Source organism: Haliotis cracherodii, unplaced genomic scaffold (genome assembly GCF_022045235.1).
Source record: "Haliotis cracherodii isolate W230 unplaced genomic scaffold, xgHalCrac1.p SCAF_1, whole genome shotgun sequence".
Taxonomy (NCBI): domain Eukaryota; kingdom Metazoa; phylum Mollusca; class Gastropoda; order Lepetellida; family Haliotidae; genus Haliotis; species Haliotis cracherodii.
In genome coordinates this window covers 23019932-23041850 of record NW_027266264.1, presented here as the reverse complement: position 1 = coordinate 23041850, position 21919 = coordinate 23019932, and the positions used below count along the sequence as shown (strand labels likewise).

At 41.2% G+C, this 21919-nt stretch overlaps 1 protein-coding gene across 1 annotated transcript; it reads left to right on the top strand.

Annotated features, from left to right (window-relative positions):
* Nucleotides 1-127: 127 nt before the first annotated feature.
* Nucleotides 128-20983, top strand: LOC139462154 (dynein regulatory complex protein 1-like). Its single transcript, XM_071243673.1, has 20 exons — nucleotides 128-324; nucleotides 1184-1384; nucleotides 1829-1880; nucleotides 3122-3178; nucleotides 3530-3604; nucleotides 4985-5122; nucleotides 6246-6455; nucleotides 8444-8583; nucleotides 10816-10875; nucleotides 11825-11899; nucleotides 12173-12319; nucleotides 12579-12673; nucleotides 13011-13162; nucleotides 15512-15601; nucleotides 16187-16276; nucleotides 18165-18212; nucleotides 18360-18532; nucleotides 18801-18953; nucleotides 19231-19333; nucleotides 20806-20983. The coding sequence occupies exons 1-20, from the start codon at nucleotides 221-223 to the stop codon at nucleotides 20866-20868; spliced, it is 2226 nt and encodes a 741-aa protein (XP_071099774.1). The 5' UTR covers nucleotides 128-220; the 3' UTR covers nucleotides 20869-20983.
* The last annotated feature ends 936 nt before the right edge of the window (nucleotides 20984-21919 follow it).

Below are 21919 nucleotides of genomic sequence, written 5' to 3'. Positions count from 1 at the left end.
CCACCAATAACAATAATTAATAAATATGTAAAAATATATACATATATCAACAAAAAACTATCCCTGAAATTAGATTTTTCAACGAAAATCCTATTAGTCTCGCGTTACCGTTAAAGTTTGTCACGTGACCTATGGCAGCTTCCCTCGCGACGAACGAATACAAACACATTCCCATACACAGTCAGTAATTAGACTTCACAGTCGAAAACGTAGCGGCAAAATGAGCTCTAGTGGCGAAGAAGAAGAAAACAACAAAAATGACCCAGAGGCTCGCATTGCAGCCCGTAGATTACGCATTCAAAGACGAATCGAGGCAGCCAAACGGTACGTCACCCTTATGTAGAATCACAAGCCCCAGCTTGAAGCCTGTCATAATCTATCATGTTTAAAGTAAAACAGTGGGCTGTTTGGGGTTTGTCTTTAATTTTATTGAAAATATGTAGACCATGTACCATGAAGCCCCTCCCCTCTCCCCCCTTTATGAGATTAATATCTATTTTTAAGATAACATTCGATATAGCCATTTTATGTGTGACATTTTGATATTTTCATAATTTTATCATATTTGATAGGAGATTCCAAATTTGAAGAAAGACCTTAAGGACATTTTCAATGACGATTAGTTAATGTCCCAGTAAAAGAAACAATCTAAAACCCTGCAATTATTGAACACTTGCAAGATAATAATATTCCCAACAGTATCAAATGAAGATCTAAAACAAAGGATAAGAAATGGGTGATCATTAGCAGTGTTAGGGTAAAGAAACAGAAATGAATCATTTAACAAATAAATTGTTTTAGCTAGCATTAAATGAGTGATTTTGATTAACAGGATAATTTTTCTTTTGCAGTACTGATCATGCTGATTTGTCCTGTGAACACCAATGTATACCGATGATTGATCTGTATTTGGGGAACATGACTCACATTTTCAAGCATCTGCCCTAATAATGGCAACATATTTGATATGCAAAGTATTGAAAAATGAGTAATTCCAATCACCATGATCGCCCACAGGGTACCTTTAACATGGATAGGACTACTGTTGGCAAATACCTTTTTGGGATTACTTTCCCAGCTTCTACTGATGATGTTTGAATATATACTTTATTTGATTTGATCCAGTGACGCTTTGTCATGTTTATTGCTACACAACTATGTAAATGTCATCTGTGATTGACAGGGCGGCGATGGGTGAAGACCCAAATGAAAAGAAGGAAGTGATGGAAGAACTGAGCAAGAGCAGGAAGCAGATTGAAGACAGTCGGCTACGTTTGACCAAGCTGGACAAGGATGGATATGAACTGGTCACTAATATCCGAGTTGCAGGAGATGCTCGGGAGGCAATGCGGAGGACAGATGAAGAAGAAGCCAAACGACTAAGGTAGGTTTTTTTATGGAGAGAGATTATTGTAGACTTGTTACTGTCATATTTGTTATAAAGAGTGTCATTATTTTTTGTATATTTACTGTTAAAAAATGATGTATGAATGAAATAATTTCTTTTTTGTCCACATGTCAGGATTATCTGTAATGATTCTAATGTCTTCAGTGTGGAAATAACTAACAGTATGATATGAGGTCAGCAAAGATAGTCTATAACATCATCATGCATGTAGTGTGACATCATTACATATTACAGCAATAACAACTTCGTGTTTGCATCAACAATGGTGTCTGCATTATGTCAATCATGCTTTAGTGGGGCAAATTAAATCATTGTTTTGTATGATTCATATGAAACTTTATGTAACTTGCTTTGACATTCATGATATTTGTGCCTATAATGCTTGTATACTACCAGTTGTTGTGGATGTTTGATTTGCAGAAAAGAGCGGTTGGAACAAGAGGCCAAGTCAGGATCAGAGAGATTTGAGGAGGTGAGAACAATGACTGGGAAGACAAAACAGACACCCCATGGGGATTCCTGAGGTCCCAAGTATCCCTAATGAGGATTGGGTGGTTACAATGTGTGACCTGGCTGATTTCCTTGGTTGTGTTGTATCTCCGCCTGGCTTTATGCTCACTTGTTGACAACCCAGATTTGACTCAAACTCAACAAACACTTTGTATCAGTCAAAACGATCTTTACTACACCATCGCCGATTCGCCATAGTACAACTGTCCCTCAACCGCTATCACACTCCTACATCATCAACTTATCAAGTTTTGAATACTATGCATCATCAACTTACCAAGTTTTGAATACTATGCATCATCAACTTACCAAGTTTTGAATACCATGCATCATCAACTTACCAAGTTTTGAATACTATGCATCATCAACTTACAAAGTTTTGAATATTTACTCAAGAATAAATGATAGCTGGCGACAAATCCATGGACATCGCCATGTTAGGTCATGTGACGACTCTAGCTCCTTACACACAATACCAACTCCATGCATCGCATGCAACTTACCACATATAACAGTTGCATTGATCCTCGGTCATGCTATGAGCTTTGGTTTGCCTAGCTCAGGCTTGACTATTTCCATCCCTTGTCTGATAGCTGGAATAGTGCTGACTGCTGCAGAAAACTTCATTCACTCACTCCCAAATATTGAAAGAGGTGATGGTGATGAACATATAAACACTATTCACAGTACTAATAACTGCATTACAAAGATGTTAAAAGAGAGTGAGTAAGGTTTTAAGCTGCTTTTAGCAATATTCCAGCAATATCCTGGCAGGGGACACTAGATAGGCTTCACACATTGTACCAATGTGGGGAATCAAACCTGGGTCTTCGGCATGACGACTGAACTCTTTAACCTCTAGGCTACCCGACCGCCCCAAGATGTTAAAGGACAAATGTAGTTGAAACCTATAATTATCACTGATTATATGACATATGACTTTGCCTCACAGTAAAACCACGACAGGAAACGTTTTTGTGAATAGAGAAATTATGTTCCCTCTGGTTTGCCTTTCCTTGCAAGTTTGTTTAAAGGTCCTGGAAATCAGTTGTTTTACTTCTTTAGCAATGAGTTATTTAATACTGTTTTCATGGCATATATTAAAAGTATAACCCTTCCTGTGTTTAATGGTAAAATGGCACCCTCACTTCTGTTCTGCAGCTATATTCTCCAAATCAATCACAATGTCAACTCATATTTCAGATTACTAAGAAATGGGAGTCTGCCCTGCAGAAAGAAGTACCACAGTCACTGCATGAGGTTGGTTTGATGTTGCAATTCTATTTACTGATTCTGTGTTGTTTTGCTACCAAATAAGTTATTTATTTTTGTTTCAGACATATCACCCAAACCTGTACTTGCTTTGAGTGTGACTTTTATTTAAGATACCATTCTAACAAATGGAGGGAAGCCTGCACCTTTCCACCTAATAAAGATATCCGATACATTTTTAAGCTGGGACTGATATGTTGTTTACAAATCTTGAAATCTGAAGAAAATCCTCAATGAATGTCGATTGTGTGAATATGCTCTACACTGTCAGCTATAACTACAGGGGGAGAAATATCCATTGTGTTAATGAATTCTGTAATTAGTGACTGTTTCTTGCAGATGTTGAAACTACAGAAGACAGCATGTGATTCCATGATTGATGAGAAAAATAAACTTATCAATGACTTTCAACAGGTAAGATAGACATGGTAGACCCTTATGTTGGTTTGAAGGCCCATAAAAAGGGAGATAACTCTTTCAACCTTGACACAGTTGGATACGTGTAGTTTTTTTTCCATATATTTGTTTGTTTTGTGTATGATTATTCAATCATGATGTATGCTTTGGCACTCAATGGTAATGAATGAATCAGTAAGAGACTAATAAAACCAATTCCTGATTAGAGTGACAATATTTAACGAACCACCTACAGCTGTCAATAGTTAGTTTGTGTAAAAGGCTGTTTGTGATGCAATATGTATATCAATTGTGAGTTCACAGTACACTACAATACAGTAGAACACGGATATAACGAACTACAAGGGACCAGTAAAATCAGTTTGTTATATCTGTTGTTCGTTATACACGTTTTCGCTCGGAAACGTCCGCCATCTTGGATAAGACAAAACACAGATTTTCCAATGACAGACAATGAGAGACATAATATTTTACAGACAATATTACATGTACAGGTAAGATTAACACAATGCAAATTTAACAAGGTTGATCCGTCACCGCTGATTGTATTGATTCGCCGCTGATTGCATACAGCCAATTGACAGTGACACTTGACACTGTGTGAGATTTCTCAGTTCGCTATACACGTCACTAATTAGTTATAGAGATGGGCTTGTCGGTGATCAGATATCGGTTCGCTGTAGAAAGTTCGTTATATACGTAAATTTTATATGATATTATATAGGAGGTCAATCAGGTATTTTTTAACAGTTCGTTGTATCCGTTTGTTCGCAATATCTGTGTGATCTGTATATCAATAATGAGGTCACAATATGATATACAATGCAATACTTGGGGACTGGACACTTGTACTAGCACATTGACTTTAATAAGAGTACTGAGTAGATCACTCATAGAATGTTTCATATCATAGATGTGATGCAGCACATATACCAACTTATACAACCTTAGAAATTTGATATTTGCTTTCAAGACTAGTCATAAGTACTAGTGTAAACCTTATCTCACTTGTCCGCAGCATGTAGCTAGTCCTGCTCGAATGAGACCAAAATGTTTACTGTTTATGTTTTCTGTCAGTTTTATTCATTTACAATTTATGGCAAAATTGAAACATGGAGAACAGGTTCAGAATTATAACTCCCACAGGCTGCCAGTTAATGAGGAGTATTATCATTGGATTTTCAATTGTCCTCAGTACATTTTAGTAGTCTCTGGCTTGTGTGAACGTTTAAGCTGTGTATACTGCTGGGGAGTATCTTGCATACATTGATGACATGATCAGTGGCACAAACGTGGTTCCAAATTGTGCATCCTATACCTGGGCATCCAGCAGTGACGTCCATCATCCTGCCAGTACTTGTTTAAACTGGTTTGCAGGAACTGAAGTACAAGGATGAACAGTATGTGAAGGACCTGAAGAAGATGGCGGAGGACATTGACCTGATGAAGGAGAGGATGGAGGAGCAGACTCGCAACCTGAAGAAGGCGTACCGAGAAGAACTGGAGGAGATCGAGGTAAAAGATCTGGTAGATGAGAAGATGGGGTCGAAACATGACAGATTTGATCACCTTAGAAGATATTGCTTTGTATGATCTTTTCTTCCCACAATTTAAAGGCCAAGGCCTTAATCCCACAACACCTAAGGGCAATGACTATCATAAGTTGATGCTTACATCACTTTGTGGAACAAGGCCCATGTTAGCCCCGCCAGATGTGGTACTGTCGAGCTTAGCTAATTGTCTATTCTCCCTTGTGCAGTCATAGTTTTAATTTCAAGGCAATAACTTGAAGAAAAATGAATGGATTTTTACAAATTTATGACTTGAAAGACAGAGTAAGTTTCATAGTTTCCCAAAGCATTTGGCATTTAGTAAGTCAAAGGTCACAGGGCAAGTGACTTGTGTGGTCATGTTTTCCTTTTTGTCGATGATGTATACAAGAAATAAATATGTTATTTATAACTTTGTTACCTCGACAGTCCTTTATAAAAGACAGGTGAGATGAGCGAAACGGACAGCAGTGTCAATATTACCATGGTCTAGTGAATGAATGAGTGGGTTAAACACCACTTTGAACAGTTATCCAGTTACATCATAGCGTGTCAGCTTATTGTGGGAGAAAAGCCTGAAATGATGCAGGTTCTAGACGTCTAGAGACATCATCCGGACAAACTAGGATTCGAACCCACGATCATGTTTCTGGCGTATCCAAGAGATGCAATTCTACACAGCGAATTGCGGCACCTAAGACTACTGGGCACCAACCCTATACCCATACCATGGTCAAAGGCCATATAACAATGAATGAAACAGGTTGAAATTGATTTCTGGATAATACTTTTGACAACAATTGTTGAATTTATTCAGAATCCTTTACATGTCAAGATTAACTAAGGGTTTCTGACAACACAGGATGATAACTACAAAACATGCTACCAGTTTAGCCCAAATCCAAATGAGTTTTGTCACTATGTGAGACCAATTCTTGTTGTCCTCCATGTTGATGCTGGTACAGGATCGCTGGCACTGACATGACCCAGGAGATATCACTTTTTCTAGTCATTGATGTTAGCAGCCTGAGAGATTTACCTCAGTAAAAACTAATAGCTTGCTTTATATTGTTGTGTGTGTATTTCAGCGGGCATTTGTGGCTGAACGGAACGAGCTGCTGGGGGATGAGCAGGGGCAGTGGGGGGAGCAGATGAATAAACGCAGCGACAAGGAAGAGGATTACATGAAGGCCAGGGAGAACTCTGTGGAAGACTATGAGCAGCAGCTGCAGCATCTACGTGTACACGACGCAGAAGAGTACAACATTGTCAAGATCAGGCTGGAGACAGATGTACAGGTAGGGTCACACACACATCATCAGGTGTCCATGTACAGGTAGGGTCACACACATGTAGCTCAGGTAGTCCATGTACAGGTAGGGTCACACAGATGTAGCTCAGGTGGTCCATGTACAGGTAGGGTCACACACATGTAGCTCAGGTGGTCCACAGGTAGGGTCACACACATGTAGCTCAGGTGGTCCATGTACAGGTAGGGATAACACATGTAGCTCAGGTGGTCCACTGGCAGGGTCACACACATGTAGCTCAGGTGGTCCATGTACAGGTAGAGTCACACACATCGTCAGGTGGTCCATGTACAGGTAGGGTCACACACATGTAGCTCAGGTGGACCATGTACAGGTAGGGTCACACTCAGCGTCAGGTGGTCCATGTACAGGTAGGGTCACACACATGTAGCTCAGGTGGACCATTTACATGTAGGGTCACACACATCGTCAGGTGGTCCATGTACAGGTAGGTCACACACATATAGCTCAGGTGGGCAATGTACAGGTAGGGATAACAGATGTAGCTCAGGTGGTCCATGTACAGGTAGGGTCACACACATGTAGCTCAGGAGGTCCATGTACAGGTAGGGTCACACACATGTAGCTCAGGTGGTCCATGTACAGGTAGGGTCACACACATGTAGCTCAGGTGGACCATGTACAGGTAGGGTCACACAGGTATAGCTCATTTGGTCTGTGTGCAAGTAGGGTCACACGCTCAGGTGGACCATGTACAGGTAGGCTGATGCACTCAGGTGGTCTATTTACAGGTAGGGTCTTACGCTCAGGTGGTCCAAGTTTGCAATTTGTTTTTCTTCTTTTGAGTGACTGACATAATCCTAACTTATCATCTGGTGATTCTTCGTCTGATATTTACTCTAGCTTAGAAATTTAACACAAGTCAGTCATATTACACCAACAGGGAGTCAGTCATGGAGCCAGTAGATCCTAACACAAGTCAGTCATATTACACCAACAGGGAGTCAGTCATGGAGCCAGTAGATCCTAACACAAGACAGTCATATTACACCAACAGGGAGTCAGTCATGGAGCCAGTAGATCCTAACACAAGTCAGTCATATTACACCATCAAGGAGTCAGTCATGGAGCCAGTAGATCCTAACACAAGTCAGTCATATTACACCAACAGGGAGTCAGTCATGGAGCTAGTAGATCCTAACACAAGTCAGTCATATTACACCAACAGGGAGTCAGTCATGGTTCCAGTAGATCCTAACACAAGTCAGTCATATTACACCAACAGGGAGTCAGTCATTGAGCCAGTAGATCCTATCGCAAATCAGTCATATCATACTTACAGGGAGCAGTAGATCCATTCATATATATTCAAAGGGATATTTACACTGCCATGCATAATTTGATTTTCCTCCACACCAAGTTCATTAAACTCCATCCCAATCAAAAACACTAAGCATGTAACTAGATATGAATTGCTATCAGTATGTACATTTCAAACCATTTACAGAGGACTCGGCAAGACTAGGATCTACTGGCTCCATGTCTGACTCCCTGTAGGTTTAATATGACTGACTTTTGTTCAGATCTACTGGCTCCATGACTAACTCCGTGTATATGTGATACTACTGACTTGTTTTATGATCTGCTGGCTCCATGACTGACTCCCTGAAGGTGTAATATGACTGACTTGTGTTAGGATCTGCTGGCTCCATGACTTGACACCCTGTAGGTTTAATGTGACTGACTTGTGTTAGGATCTACTTGCTCCATGACTGACTCCCTGAAGGTGTAATATGACTGACATGTGTTAGGATCTACTGGCTCCATGACTGACTCCCTGAAGGTGTAATATGACTGACATGTGTTAGGATCTACTGGCTCCATGACTGACTCCCTGAAGGTGTAATATGACTGACATGTGTTAGGATCTACTGGCTCCATGACTGACTGGTTCTTTGACTGACTGACTCTTTCACTGATGGGCTCCATGACTAACAGGCTCCTTGTGTGTTCAGATCCTGGAGCAGCAGCTGCAGCAGATGCGGGCCACGTACCAGCTGAACCAAGAGAAGCTGGAGTACAACTTCCAGGTGTTGAAGAAACGTGACGACGAGAACACCATCACCAAGTCCCAGCAGAAGAGAAAGATCACACGGTAAGACAGATTCACTACTGCTCAACAGCCTTCGATGTCTCAAGTGATCAAAGATTCTAATTGTTGTAGCAGGCCAGTGCTGAGTTAACAAGCACTGTAAGACATTGACTAAAGATGATTTTTCAAATGTTTATATTTCAACATCAATGTGTCATGTTACATCAATCATGGACCAATTGCAGTATTTTGATCTTCATTGTAAGCAAGATCCTGCCATGTGGGACACTTCCATTTCTGTGACTATAACTAACTTCATTGTTTACGTTCCATCATCCGTCAGTAAATAAGATCCCACTGACTACCTTATTTTCTACAATCATTTCTCAAACAAATACAGCTGTGGAGAGGAGTTAAAATATTGATAGTGTTAATTAACCCTGGTTAGATTTTTATAAGAAAGCAATTCATGATATCGGTGTTTACAGACATTTTAGGAGTGTTTCACACACTTTTCACTGTTATATAATTGTGTATGTGGTAAGTGTTGTCCAGTCCTGTCACCTATAGCTGACATGGAGTATGGCTAGTTTACTATTCGGGTGCCCGACCCCCTATTAGGGCTTCCACGAGTCCAAATTTCTGGACTCGAGTACCCGAGGGGTAAAACTCGACTCGTCCTCGAGTACCCGAAAGTAGGACGTCCTTTAAGAATATTGGTTCATTAGATCAAAATTGCCATCTAAAAGTATTAAAACATGTTATAAGTATAATTGAACAGCACTGAAATGTAAATAGAAAGCGTCCACGGAACTTGTTTATCTGTCAATGTGTATGGAAGCGTTCAGAGTTAATGTTTGCTTGTAACTGCACTAATCTTAATCACGACCTTCAAAAACATTACGTCACGTCTACAAATACTACAATACATATTGAACACAAACAAAGTATTTTTCTGACGATCAGCATTTCATTTGACACCTGCCAACAAGCACGAACAACAATTCGCAGGAAGAAAATCGATAATGTGCATCACGTGACATACACGTATATACAGCTGCTGGGCTGCAAGACTAAGGCCGCTATGGAAATGTAGTACTATAAGTTCATTCATTCATGAGTTGGTCACGTTTTCAAACTGTACCAAACTGTCGACCTGTCGCTTGATTTGTAAGCACTGAAATAGCACATATATACCAGCTAATCAGTTGTTAATCTGTGTAAGGGAATACACTTGGCATTTGAGTCGGAGCAAAGAAGCAATAATCGCCTTGATACATTCATAATTACGTCTATTTTATGTGACATTCTCAATTGTTCTAATGTACATCTACTTTCTACAAAGAATACATTATTCAAACAATATTTTTTGAAGCTTTAATCAATATATTGATGAACAATTGAAAACAGAGTGATCTCCCCTTATCGAGTACTCAAGTCCTTGAAAACGGACTCGAGTCCCACTAAAACCGACCCGCCCCGAGTACTCAAGTACTCATTGAAGCCCTACGGGCCCTTATTGCCCAACCTTATCCGGGTACCTTCTGTAGCGTCAGGAGTTTGATATTTAGATAGTAATATATATCGTCGGATCATAGGTTTTCAGATACGTTTTCAGACGACCATGATTATCGCGATTACTCAAGCTATAATGGGGGGGTGTAGCATTATACAGACATTGCAAATAGATGATGGCCTGTTTTTAAGAGAAAGTTGACATTTATTTATTGAATGGATGTTTTAGAGTTGTTCATGTGATGAGAGAGAAAACTGCAAATTTTCTTAAACCGAAATTTTGGTAAAACCCAACACACGGGGGGGATACATGTATAAAACAAACTGGTCATGCATTCACTGAAATTGACTGAAGCTTTATCTTTAATAAAACATATAAAAGTCTTAAAGAATGCGGTCATAATCAGAGTGATTGAGTATGGCTTTGTGCCGCTTTTAGCAATATTCCAGCAATATCACGGCGGGGGACACCAGAAATGGGCTTCACACATAGTACCCATGTCGGGAATCGAACCCAGGTCTTCAGCGTGACGAGCTACCCAACCGCCCCGTGCATAGTCAGAAAGAAATGCGAACATTAGTGACTTGTAGTGTAACCATGTAGTTATATTGAATGTTTGTCATTAAGCAATATATCACATGACTAACCATGACTAACTAGTCCTGTGGGTACCCAGGTCCTACTCAGTACCGACCCGAGTACCCTAACATGTTGTGTGTTGTATACTGATATCATATAGTGTGTCTGTATGTGTATAGCAGATGAATCTCTGTCACCAGGTTACAAGATGTCCTGAATGGAGCCAGAATAAAACTGGCGAAACAGGAGAAGCAGTACAGGTACAGTTTCATAATGGTTGTTGACAGATAAATAAGTACAGAAATAGGTGAAACTAATTATTGTTCTTTTGGTTCATAGTGGACCTGAGATTATTACAAGACAGTCCTCTAATTTCACGTCATGTTACATGTTTTATGAGGTAAATAGATCCAGTACTGTCTGTAGTTGTTTGTGTATCCATTATTGTGTTCTTTTGGCAATTAGCAGCTTGTCTTAAATGATTAGCTGACGCATTGATGCAGACACAGCACTAGTAGAGATTCCAGGGCTGAACAGGCCCCTAGTATCCAAGCTCATCATTTGAGGAAACTAAGAAGAGTGTTTGTTGGGCAAATGTGTGATAAGGCTGACAGTGCAATCAACCCTGACAGTACCATCAACCCTGACAGTAACTTAAACCCTGACAGTACCATCAACCCTGACAGTACCATCAACCCTGACAGTACCTTAAACCCTGACAGTACCATCAACCCTGACAGTACCATCAACCCTGACAGTGCAATCAACCCTGACAGTGCAATCAACCCTGACAGTACCTTAAACCCTGACAGTACCATCAACCCTGACAGTACCATCAACCCTGACAATACCATCAACCCTGACAGTACCTTAAACCCTGACAGTACCATCAACCCTGACAGTACCTTAAACCCTGACAGTACCATCAACCCTGACAGTACCTTAAACCCTGACAGTACCATCAACCCTGACAGTACCTTAAACCCTGACAGTACCATCAGCCCTGACAGTACCATCAACCCTGACAGTACCATCAACCCTGACAGTACCTTAAACCCTGACAGTACCTTAAACCCTGACAGTATGGGTTGTTGCTCGTGCTATGACTGGTCTGCATGGTTCAGATGACATTGTTCATAAGCTGCTGTGACATCTTAGTAATGCTGGCATAAGGCAACTTTCACCTACTCCATCAATGTATGTTTTCAGGGATGAGAATCAGCAGCTGAGTGAGGATTACAAGAGAATCACAGAACAGTTCCGAGACCTGCAGAGGAAGTCAAAGTAGGTTCACAACATCATTTACATTACATTTACATTTTTATCAGCACCGTACCTGTGCTCATGGGCTTCACCAACGTTGAACATCTCTGTCATGTGTCACTGTGCGATTTCACTCCACATTAAGCTGATACTGTTCAAGGAAATGTATCTCTGGGTTGCAAGTTGTTGGGAATTCCTCTCCAGATGACTGTTATGATTAATGTGTTCTGCCTTCTGTTTGTACAATGATTTTTTTCCATTATTTCTATATTGCCTGGATGTGTTATTTGTCAGACACTTCATGGCTACGGATGAGAAGAAGCTGGCTGACGTGTGGTGCATGAACGAAGAGGAGTGTAAGACTTTGGTGGAGGCCATTATGGAGGGGGACCGAATCATCCACGAGCAGCAGCTGGGTCTAGACTGGAGGCCCCCAGATCTGTGAGTATAGACCCGGGAGTAGGGAGGGAGGAGGGACCGAATCATCCACAAGCAGCAGCTAGCTCTAGACTGGAGGCCCCAGATCTGTGAGTATAGACCCGTAAGTAGGGAGGGAGGAGGGACCGAATCATCCACAAGCAGCAGCTGGCTCTAGACTGGAGGCCCATATAGCAATGACCCTAGACCCAAGAGTAGGGAGGGATTTGTTATGCTTTGAAAATAATATTCTAGGTATTGACTGTTGCTTCATTTTTTGCAGGTCATTCATGGACAATGTTGGTCCACTGCGTGGCAATGCAGGCCCTGATGGTATGACCGCCACACAAGTACTCCATGAAGTTCTCTCCCAGACTGGTGAGTTCTACCAGAAGCTCTTTACAGTGCAATTAACTTTACACTTTAAAAAAATGTCTTTTGACTGCTGACAGTATCTATTGAAACACTGAGACTGTATTTTCACCCAACAAAGTCTTACGATAACCAAGATGACTCTAACTGTTGTTGATTTATGAGGCGTTTATGTCTGAAGGTTTGACCGGCTTCAAAACGCACCTTTAGGTTTAGTGACAGATAGACAATTGAAAAAGATAATGGACAAACTTAGTTGTTTTATGTAGATTAATAGCAATTGGATCATTTTGTCTCTCACATATCTGAATAAATCAGGAATTATTTGTTTCTGTTATTACAGGAAGCCAACAGGACATGGAGGAACGGGAGGATGAGGAAGAACTAGAAGATGCAGATGATGAACCTCATCAACTTAACAAGAAAAACAGCATTTTCTCTAAAATCTCTGCACACACAATCAAGTCTATCCTGGAACTCCTGTGTGATGAATCCGTAAGTGTCACTCATTGAAACTTATCCTATCTCATACGATGCATTTCTTCCTTCTTCTTTTGTGCTTCAACAAAGTTTCCAGCTTCTAAAAACAATTCACCTGAACAGTATCATCGGGATTGTTCCCACTCCTATGATTTGAACCCTCAGCGACAAGATATCGACTTTTGCCCAGGGATCAGCAAATACGAGGATCGACCACACAGCTTGGATCGGTACCCCCCACATCAGTATCTGTATCGTCATGTGTGAGCCTACCCTAATGCCTGGTCTTATCCTGACTACCGTTTTGCGCTTCCATAGGATCGCTCCATGGATCGCTATTGACAAGAGGATCGTCGTCAACCCTCATTTTTTTCACTTTGAGATAGTTTGCCGGTGGACCCTTATGCAGATTTCAGTACTCCTAGTAGATCTACATCGCTCTCTCAGACCTTGGGTACTGCTCAACCTACCTAGGCTGTAACTTTGAGATGATCACCCTTGCCCTCCCCCTTGCCACTGCTGCTAGAATGAGTGAGATCCATGCTCTTGATGTTAACAGGGTCAAGTTGAGAGAATATAGAATGAGAAGGTCTTTCTGGGCATTCGCTTGGGCAACAATTGATGACCGCACACCAGCGCAGATAGACGTTACTAACTTGCACCTGCTATTTAGTACTCTGTATCCTGTATATACAGAATAAATATTGGAATTGTCGTTCCTGTGTAAACTGTCTTTGTAGTGTCCCTTAGTGGAGGGTAAGCATGTCTTCAACATTTTGGCAATGTCCCGTTCCCTTACCCGCTCACCTCTGCTTTAGGCACGTGATGTCTTGGCATTTGTTCGATGATCCTCAAGTGGATGTTGTCTATTGTTCCTCTTCTCGTCTTAGCATGTTTCAATCCCGCAAGCATGGTTGACAGCTTTGACAAAGAGTTAAAAGAGATGCCAAGCTAGCTCACCTATTGTCCATCAGAGATAGTGGCGCTGTCTGTCTTGTAGAACTGATAGCCTTGAGACCCCTCGGAACGAAACGGTTATAAGTTGGTTGCTGAATCGATTTCTATTCAAGGTACGCAGTTGTTCGTGTAACGATGTCCTACGTGAAAACATGTTACACATGTTCTACCAGATTTCATGTTGTTTCATCCAATTAAAGGAAAGGGGTTACATCACCTGTTATGGTGTGTTTACCAACTGACGATTTTGTGTCTTGCGACACAAGGCAGTGTTATCGATTCTTTTATTGGTATCACTGTCTAACACCAGCTTCCTCGTGTACATCTCATGGTTGTAGTCTCTCCAGGCTAGGGTAGCCGCGTCCAGTCATACAATCATGTGGAAATATGCATAGGGGGAGATAGGATAAATTTAAGCATTGTAAATTTTATGTTAAATTGTATATTTATTTACTTATCCTATCTCACACGCTTTATGCCCACCCGACCATCCCCGCATCACAGCTCTGCTAGCCTGTCAGCTCTGAGAAAGAGAACGATGTGGCAGGGGTAGTCAGGTGATCATGTCATGTAAAGTCACAACGCACAGAATTACAGTGCATAACCCATTTGGTGGGGTGGTGGCCATGGTAATGCTGGGATGTGTTCACGTGAATTGTTTTAAGAGGCTGGAAAATTTGTTCAAGGACAATTCCACATCCGAATCAAAAGAAGAAATGCGTAGGGTGAGAGAGGATAAGTATATAAATGTACAGTTTAATGTAAAATTTACAAATACTTGTTTTGTCATAAATCATGTGTTCATGGTTAAACCATGTCATAAATCATGTGTTCATGGTTCTAATAGCACCACGTCTTGGTGTATCTCATCAAGATGGATATACAAAGGGCTTGGCCAGTGAATGTCAATAAGCACAAGATGATACAAAATATTTGATTAGATGAAAATGTATGCATTGTTAATGTTGTTAGTCCACGACCTTCTGACTATTTGCTTGGCAAGATCCTCGTTCTTCACACATGTATGTATCCAGCTACAGCAGAACATAGTGTAGAACGACTACAGATATGGTGAACAAGCTGTTATGACAAACTTTAAAAAGTCCCCACTGCAGCTCTATTTATAATCATATACAAATCATATGTATTGCGAACTGATTCTTGATATTATTTACCTTGCCTAAAGAGGCTTGTAAAAAGTGTTTGGATTCCCAGTAACTTTTTGTTGAAAAGTCCTAAATGTAACATATTCAGACATAAAATATTGAAATGTTCAAAACATTACTTTCTTCTCAATTTACCCACGAGTTGTTTTTTGGGGACACAAATTTGAGAACACATCATGATGGCTTCCATCTTATTTCAGTCAAGGGAGGTAAATAATGAGTATGGTTGTTTGTCTTGCAGGGCTTCCTGGTGGAGCAGAAACTCAACAAGCTCTTGATGCCCCTGGAGAAGGATGAACAGTCACTGATGAAGCTAGATGCCATCTTCTCAGTAAGTTACATCTTGTAGCTTCAAATATATATATATATATATATACTTTACACAAACTCTCTTTTCCATGTGGGGGCATGGGTGGCCCAGTTGTCTAATGTGCAGCGATTCGCTGTGCAGAGTTGCGTCCCTTGGTCACGCCAGAAACCTATGATTGTGGTTCGAATCCCGGTTCGCCCTGATTATGTTTCTAGGTTTGTCAGCACCATACCTGTGCTCGTAGGTTTCACCGAAGTGGTAAACGTCTGAGACCTGCATCACTTCGGGCTTTCCTCCCACATTAAGCTGACACGCCGCGATATAACTGGAATACTGTTAAAAGCGGCGTAAAACCCAACTCACTCACTCAGTCACTCTTTTCCATGTGTCCAGCCTGTACAGAATATTGCCCACTATATATATACTGTCAGTACAAGTGTTGAGTTACATATTCTAATACAGATAACTGCTTCTGTATGTCAATAAGTTGTGCTTTGGTCCTGATAAGATTTAGCAGGGCATGAGTTCTGTACCTGTTTAGGCATGACATGGCGTATAGATAGGGTTGTGTGCTTTTGTGGGTTTTATTTGACTTGTATTTTGAAGGCACTGGGGATCGAGACGGAGGAGGACATACACAAGCTCGCCACCTACTTCATGCACTTACGGGAGAAGACACTGGTGGAGGACGAGAAGGTACACACGCATACCTCTCTGTACATCACAAACTGCCTGACACGTGTCCAACAACTGCCTGTAGTTCAGACACTGTACCTGGACACACACCTGCCTGTACTTCAGACACTGTACCTGGACACACACCTGACACCTGCCTGTACTTCAGACACTGTACCTGGACACACACCTGACACCTGCCTGTACTTCATACACTGTACCTGGACACACACCTGCCTGTACTTCAGACACTGTACCTGGACACACACCTGCCTGTACTTCAGACACTGTACTTGGACACACACCTGTCTGTACTTCAGACACTGTACCTGGACACACACCTGCCTGTACTTCAGACACTACCTGGACACACACCTGACACCTGCCTGTACTTCAGACACTGTACCTGGACACACACCTGACACCTGCCTGTACTTCATACACTGTACCTTGACACACACCTGACACCTGCCTGTACTTCATACACTGTACCAGGACACACACCTGACACCTGCCTGTACTTCAGACACTGTACCTGGACACACTTGACACCTGCCTGTACTTCAGACACTGTACCTGCACACACCTGACACATGCCTGTACTTCAGACACTGTACTTGGACACACACCTGTCTGTACCTCAGACACTGTACCTGGACACACACCTGCCTGTACTTCATACACTGTACCTGGACACACACCTGACACCTGCCTGTACTTCAGACACTGTACCTGGACACACACCTGACACCTGCCTGTACTTCAGACACTGTACCTGGACACACACCTGACACCTGCCTGTACTTTAGAAACTGTACATGGACACACACCTGACACCTGCCTGTACTTCAGACACTGTACCAGGACACACACCTGTCTGTACTTCAGAAACTGTACTTGGACACACACCTGTGTGTACTTCAGACACTGTACCTGGACACACACCTGCCTGTACTTCAGACACTGTACCTGGACACACACCTGCCTGTACTTCATACACTGTACCTGGACACACACCTGACACCTGCCTGTACTTCAGACACTGTACCTGGACACACACCTAACACCTGCCTGTACTTCAGACACAGTACCTTGACACACACCTGACACCTGCCTGTACTTCAGACACAGTACCTGGACACCTGCCTGACACCTGCCTGTACTTCAGACACTATACCTGGACACAAACCTGACACCTGCCTGCACTTCAGACACTGTACCTGGACATACACCTGTCTGTACTTCAGACACTATACCTGGACACAAACCTGACACCTGCCTGCACTTCAGACACTGTACCTGGACATACACCTGTCTGTACTTCAGACACTATACCTGGACACAACAACTGCTCCTTAATAATACACCATACAAGCACATGGCACCTGCATGTACATTAAACATTTCACCTCTATACATACATAAAGGATTTCCATCTAAATGTCTGGGCCACGTTCCTAAAAGCAATCGTAGCACTGTCGTAAGTCAATGTCAAAGTATGGGAGTCACAGTCGTCTTACTGCTAAGATCGCTTTGTGGAACAGAACCCTGGTCTGTTATTGTGTGTCCCTTGTACAGTCTCTGTGGATTAAGCAAGGATCCCCTATGTACTAAGTACTAGGCGACTAATGGGATCGGGTGGTCAGGCTCACTGACTTGGTTGATGTATGTCATTGTATCTCAATTGCATGGATCGTCATGATATGGCTGAATTATTGCTGATGTGACATAAAGCATAAAGATGTCAATCACTGGTCAACCTTGATTATTTACAGACCACCGCCATATAGCTGGAATATTGCTGAGTGCTGCGTTTAACAACAAACAAAGCAACCAACAAACAAGTAAGCTTGTACTGTGCTTTTATTCTTGATTCTTACTTAACTGATGGCTTGTTCCTGGTTTTCAGAAAGATGACATTCCTGAGAAATCTGATGACCAGTCTACCAGAGCAGATGTAAGTGACAAGACTTATCAATAGATTGTGGGTCACATGTAGACTGAAGGAAAGCAAGAAATTGCATAATATGACAGTGTAACACAATCACCAATGTAGTTTTCTCTATATGAATAACCTGGTACAGTAGATGATCTGGCGTTTCAGATGGATGAGTTGGATGAGGAAATACAGCAGCTGACGGGGAGGAGGAGTCAGGACGAGGAGACGGAGGAGCCCCAAGGAGAGGAGGAGGAGGAGGAGAAAGTTCAGCTGGTACATCCGAATGAGGTCCTCAAAGCTCTCCGGGCATTTGTGGAAGACCACAGGCAGCCTGTCAAGTGAGTAGTATATGCTGCTGCTGCTGCTAATGATGATGATGATGATGATGATGATGATGATGATGATGATGGTTTTGTATAACCTGTAAATTTTGTCCCAAATTAGCCTGAGGTTATTTTGGTGAATTTACTGTTTCAAATCTCTAAATCATCCATACCAAAATGGAGATTTTGTGAAACAAGTAATGTAGGATATTGAATAGAGTGTTTCTATGTGCAGCAAAGGCTTACACATTGTGGTAATGTTAATTACATTAATTTTCTTAAGGGAGAAAGGAGGCAAGTCACAGTTTAAGATTGCGACTCTGGAAGAACGAGATGACTCGGAGGATTCGGACTACTGGGCCAAATATGCAGGCATCCTCTCAGACAAGAAGGAGAGAATGTGGGATGCATTGATTGATGGAATGGAAAAGTACAGGTACCACACGCTCTTCAGTTTGTCACCTGTTGAAGTAATTCTAACTGTGTTGTAAGCTCTGGTCATATTGAGATCATCCAGATACAAGATTTATGCAATATGAATGTACACTTGCCAACAATATATATGAATATGTGTCACACAACACAACAATATATGTAAATGTGTGTTCCACTTGCCAGCAGTATTTGTAAATGTGTGTGTTCCACTTTCCAGAGTACATTGTAAATGTGTGAGTTGCACTTGCCGTAGTACATGTGTAAATGTGTGTTGCCAGTGAGGTGTTGAGCAGTCGGTCCGGTCTGATCACGGAGACAGATGCACTTCGACAACAGAATGCAGAACTGCGCATGTTGCTGCACCAGTATGTCAACTCCAAGGTGAGAAAGTCACACCACACATCTGCGACGTCAACAGTCTTAGTAGCGTTTGGATTCAATGGTTTTGGTTCTTTTTCCCCATAAAGATGCTACATCACCTATGTTTCAAGCAAAACTTAGCAGTCAGGTTTCACATAGAAAGTGAAGATACAAACAAAGTACAAGCCACTACTATGTGCAAATACTGTCTGGATACTGTGTTCGATCCAGTAACCCAGCCAGACCTTATGAGTTTTTGTCATTACAAATGTGGCGAAATAAGAGAGGAGTCTTTCAAGTGAACAATCAGGTCAGGAAGAAATTTAGGTGACAGTGAAAGATCTGCTAAGTTATGAAGATACATTTTACTGAACTGTGCATTATGTAGCCTGGCTGGAGATCTTCAGAGACTGACATTATTATTGGAATACATATAAGCGCTCCCATTGTTATCAACTTCATTAACAAGTCATAATCTTTTAGATTAGCTCCTACTTTGCCTTCTAATGTCTCTAATGGGTTGAAGTAATGTCAACATAATTGTTACAATATACATCCTTCCTACGAGTACAACGCCGAAGACCCGGGTACAATGTGTAAAGCCCATTTCTTGTGTCCCCCGCCGTGATATTGCTGGAAAATTGCTAAAAGCGGCGTAAAACCATACTCACTCACTCACTCTAATGTCTCTAATGGGTTGAAGTAATGTCAACATAATTGTTACAATATACATCCTTCCTACGAGTACAACGCCGAAGACCCGGGTTCGATTCCTGGCATGGGTACAATGTGTAAAGCCCATTTCTGGTGTCCCCCGCCGAGATATTGCTGGAATATTGCTAAAAGCGGCGTAAAACCAAACTCACTCACTCACTCCTACGAGTACATTACGATAGTCTCTGATTGGCCTTCACAATTGCTTTGTTGCACTTTGTAGAATGTTGTTGACATTGTGCATCATGTGTAGATTTGAGTGTTATCATACATGTTATATGGGCAGTTATTAGCTGGATAACTCAGTCACTCAGGTTTTGGACTATTGCTAAGGTCACAGACTTCCTAAATACTCTGATTGAAAGTGTAATTCTGAAAATAGTGAAACATGAAGGTGTTGAGTGTTTCCTTGCCTAGTCACCACTGGTACTTAAGAATACAATGGCAGGAAAAACACTTCAATTCATTGGTTTTCTTTTTCTTGGTTGTTTTTGGGAATTTGTAGCTTTGTATTGATATTTTTTTTCAGATTGTAATAGCAATGCAGTACACAACAAATCAGCGTTAGAAATTGGCACTAGTCCTGTAGTCCTTACCAAACTGCCCAATAGTAAAGGTATCCTAAGGACTAGTAGAAATTGGCCCATTTTAATGGTTTTGCTATATGTTACATTTATAAGGACTAGTGGACAAGAACTGTCAGTTTCTAACCCTGCAAATTATTTTCAGGTAGAGTTTACAAATGAGGTCTTACTGTGACACTGTGCTGTCTCTTGCAGGTTAATTCAGAGCTTGAGATTCCACCTACTCGAGTTCTTCAGCTGGAGATGAATCCACAGTGAACACAGTCTCAAAGACTAAACTTGTATATATAAGATTGTACATTTATAAGAGGATTTTTGTCCTAGAAGAAATCATTATTTATGCAGTATAACAAAGTATGGTATTGTAAATAAACACAAATGAAAACACTTATTTGTTCATGTTGTTTGTTTTCAAGCTTATTAATCAGGAAATGGTGGCATCAAGTCACTGCTTTGTGTGGACAAGTTCTTTGCCTCTCCGTTTGTATTTTAATATCCTGATAAAGTAGTCATCCACCCTGTATCTTAAAGCACTACAAATACTTGAAAATTCCATGAATAGCAGCTGTAGGTATAAATTGAACAGTGTGTTTAAAGTGATTTGGCTTGGGCTGTTTGACGCTGCACTCAGCAATATTTCAGCTATATGACAGGGGTCTGTAAATAAATGAGTCAAGTGATTGACATCACGAGCATATGCAATAGGGATACGATGACATGAATCCACCAAGTCAGAGAGCCTGATCTGATCCCATGCCTCTTTGTGAACACCCATGCAAATATATGTACATAGATACAGCTCGAGCAGTAGGGTTGTATAATGTATAATTTTTATTTCTAAAACAACGGCAATCTGACTGTTCAAACAGTTGTCAATGCATGAAGAATACTTGTTACATTATGGTCCTATACAATGGCATATGTCTTACTGGAATGAAGCAATGTGAATCCTCTTGTTTCTACATGTCCTGTTTATGTTTCAGGCAGTCTTCACAAAGATGTCTTAACTAAAACAAATCTTAGCAACTTACCACTGTCGTAAGAGCTAGTCTTGAAGCTATCTCAAACCTTTCTTAGGACACAAATTATATCTAATGAGCTCTTTTGTGAAAGAGGTGAAAAAGTTTTGAACTGGGAGCGGGGTGTTCCAATATCGTCATTGGTTCTGTTCCAGATGGAAATTCATGAATACAATTAGATAGATTTTCCTCATGTTATTATGTACAATTGATCAGTGAAAGATATTATCATAAGCTGTTGTCCTGTGTAAATATTTTTATAGCAAGCATTGAACATTCTTTTCATTCGG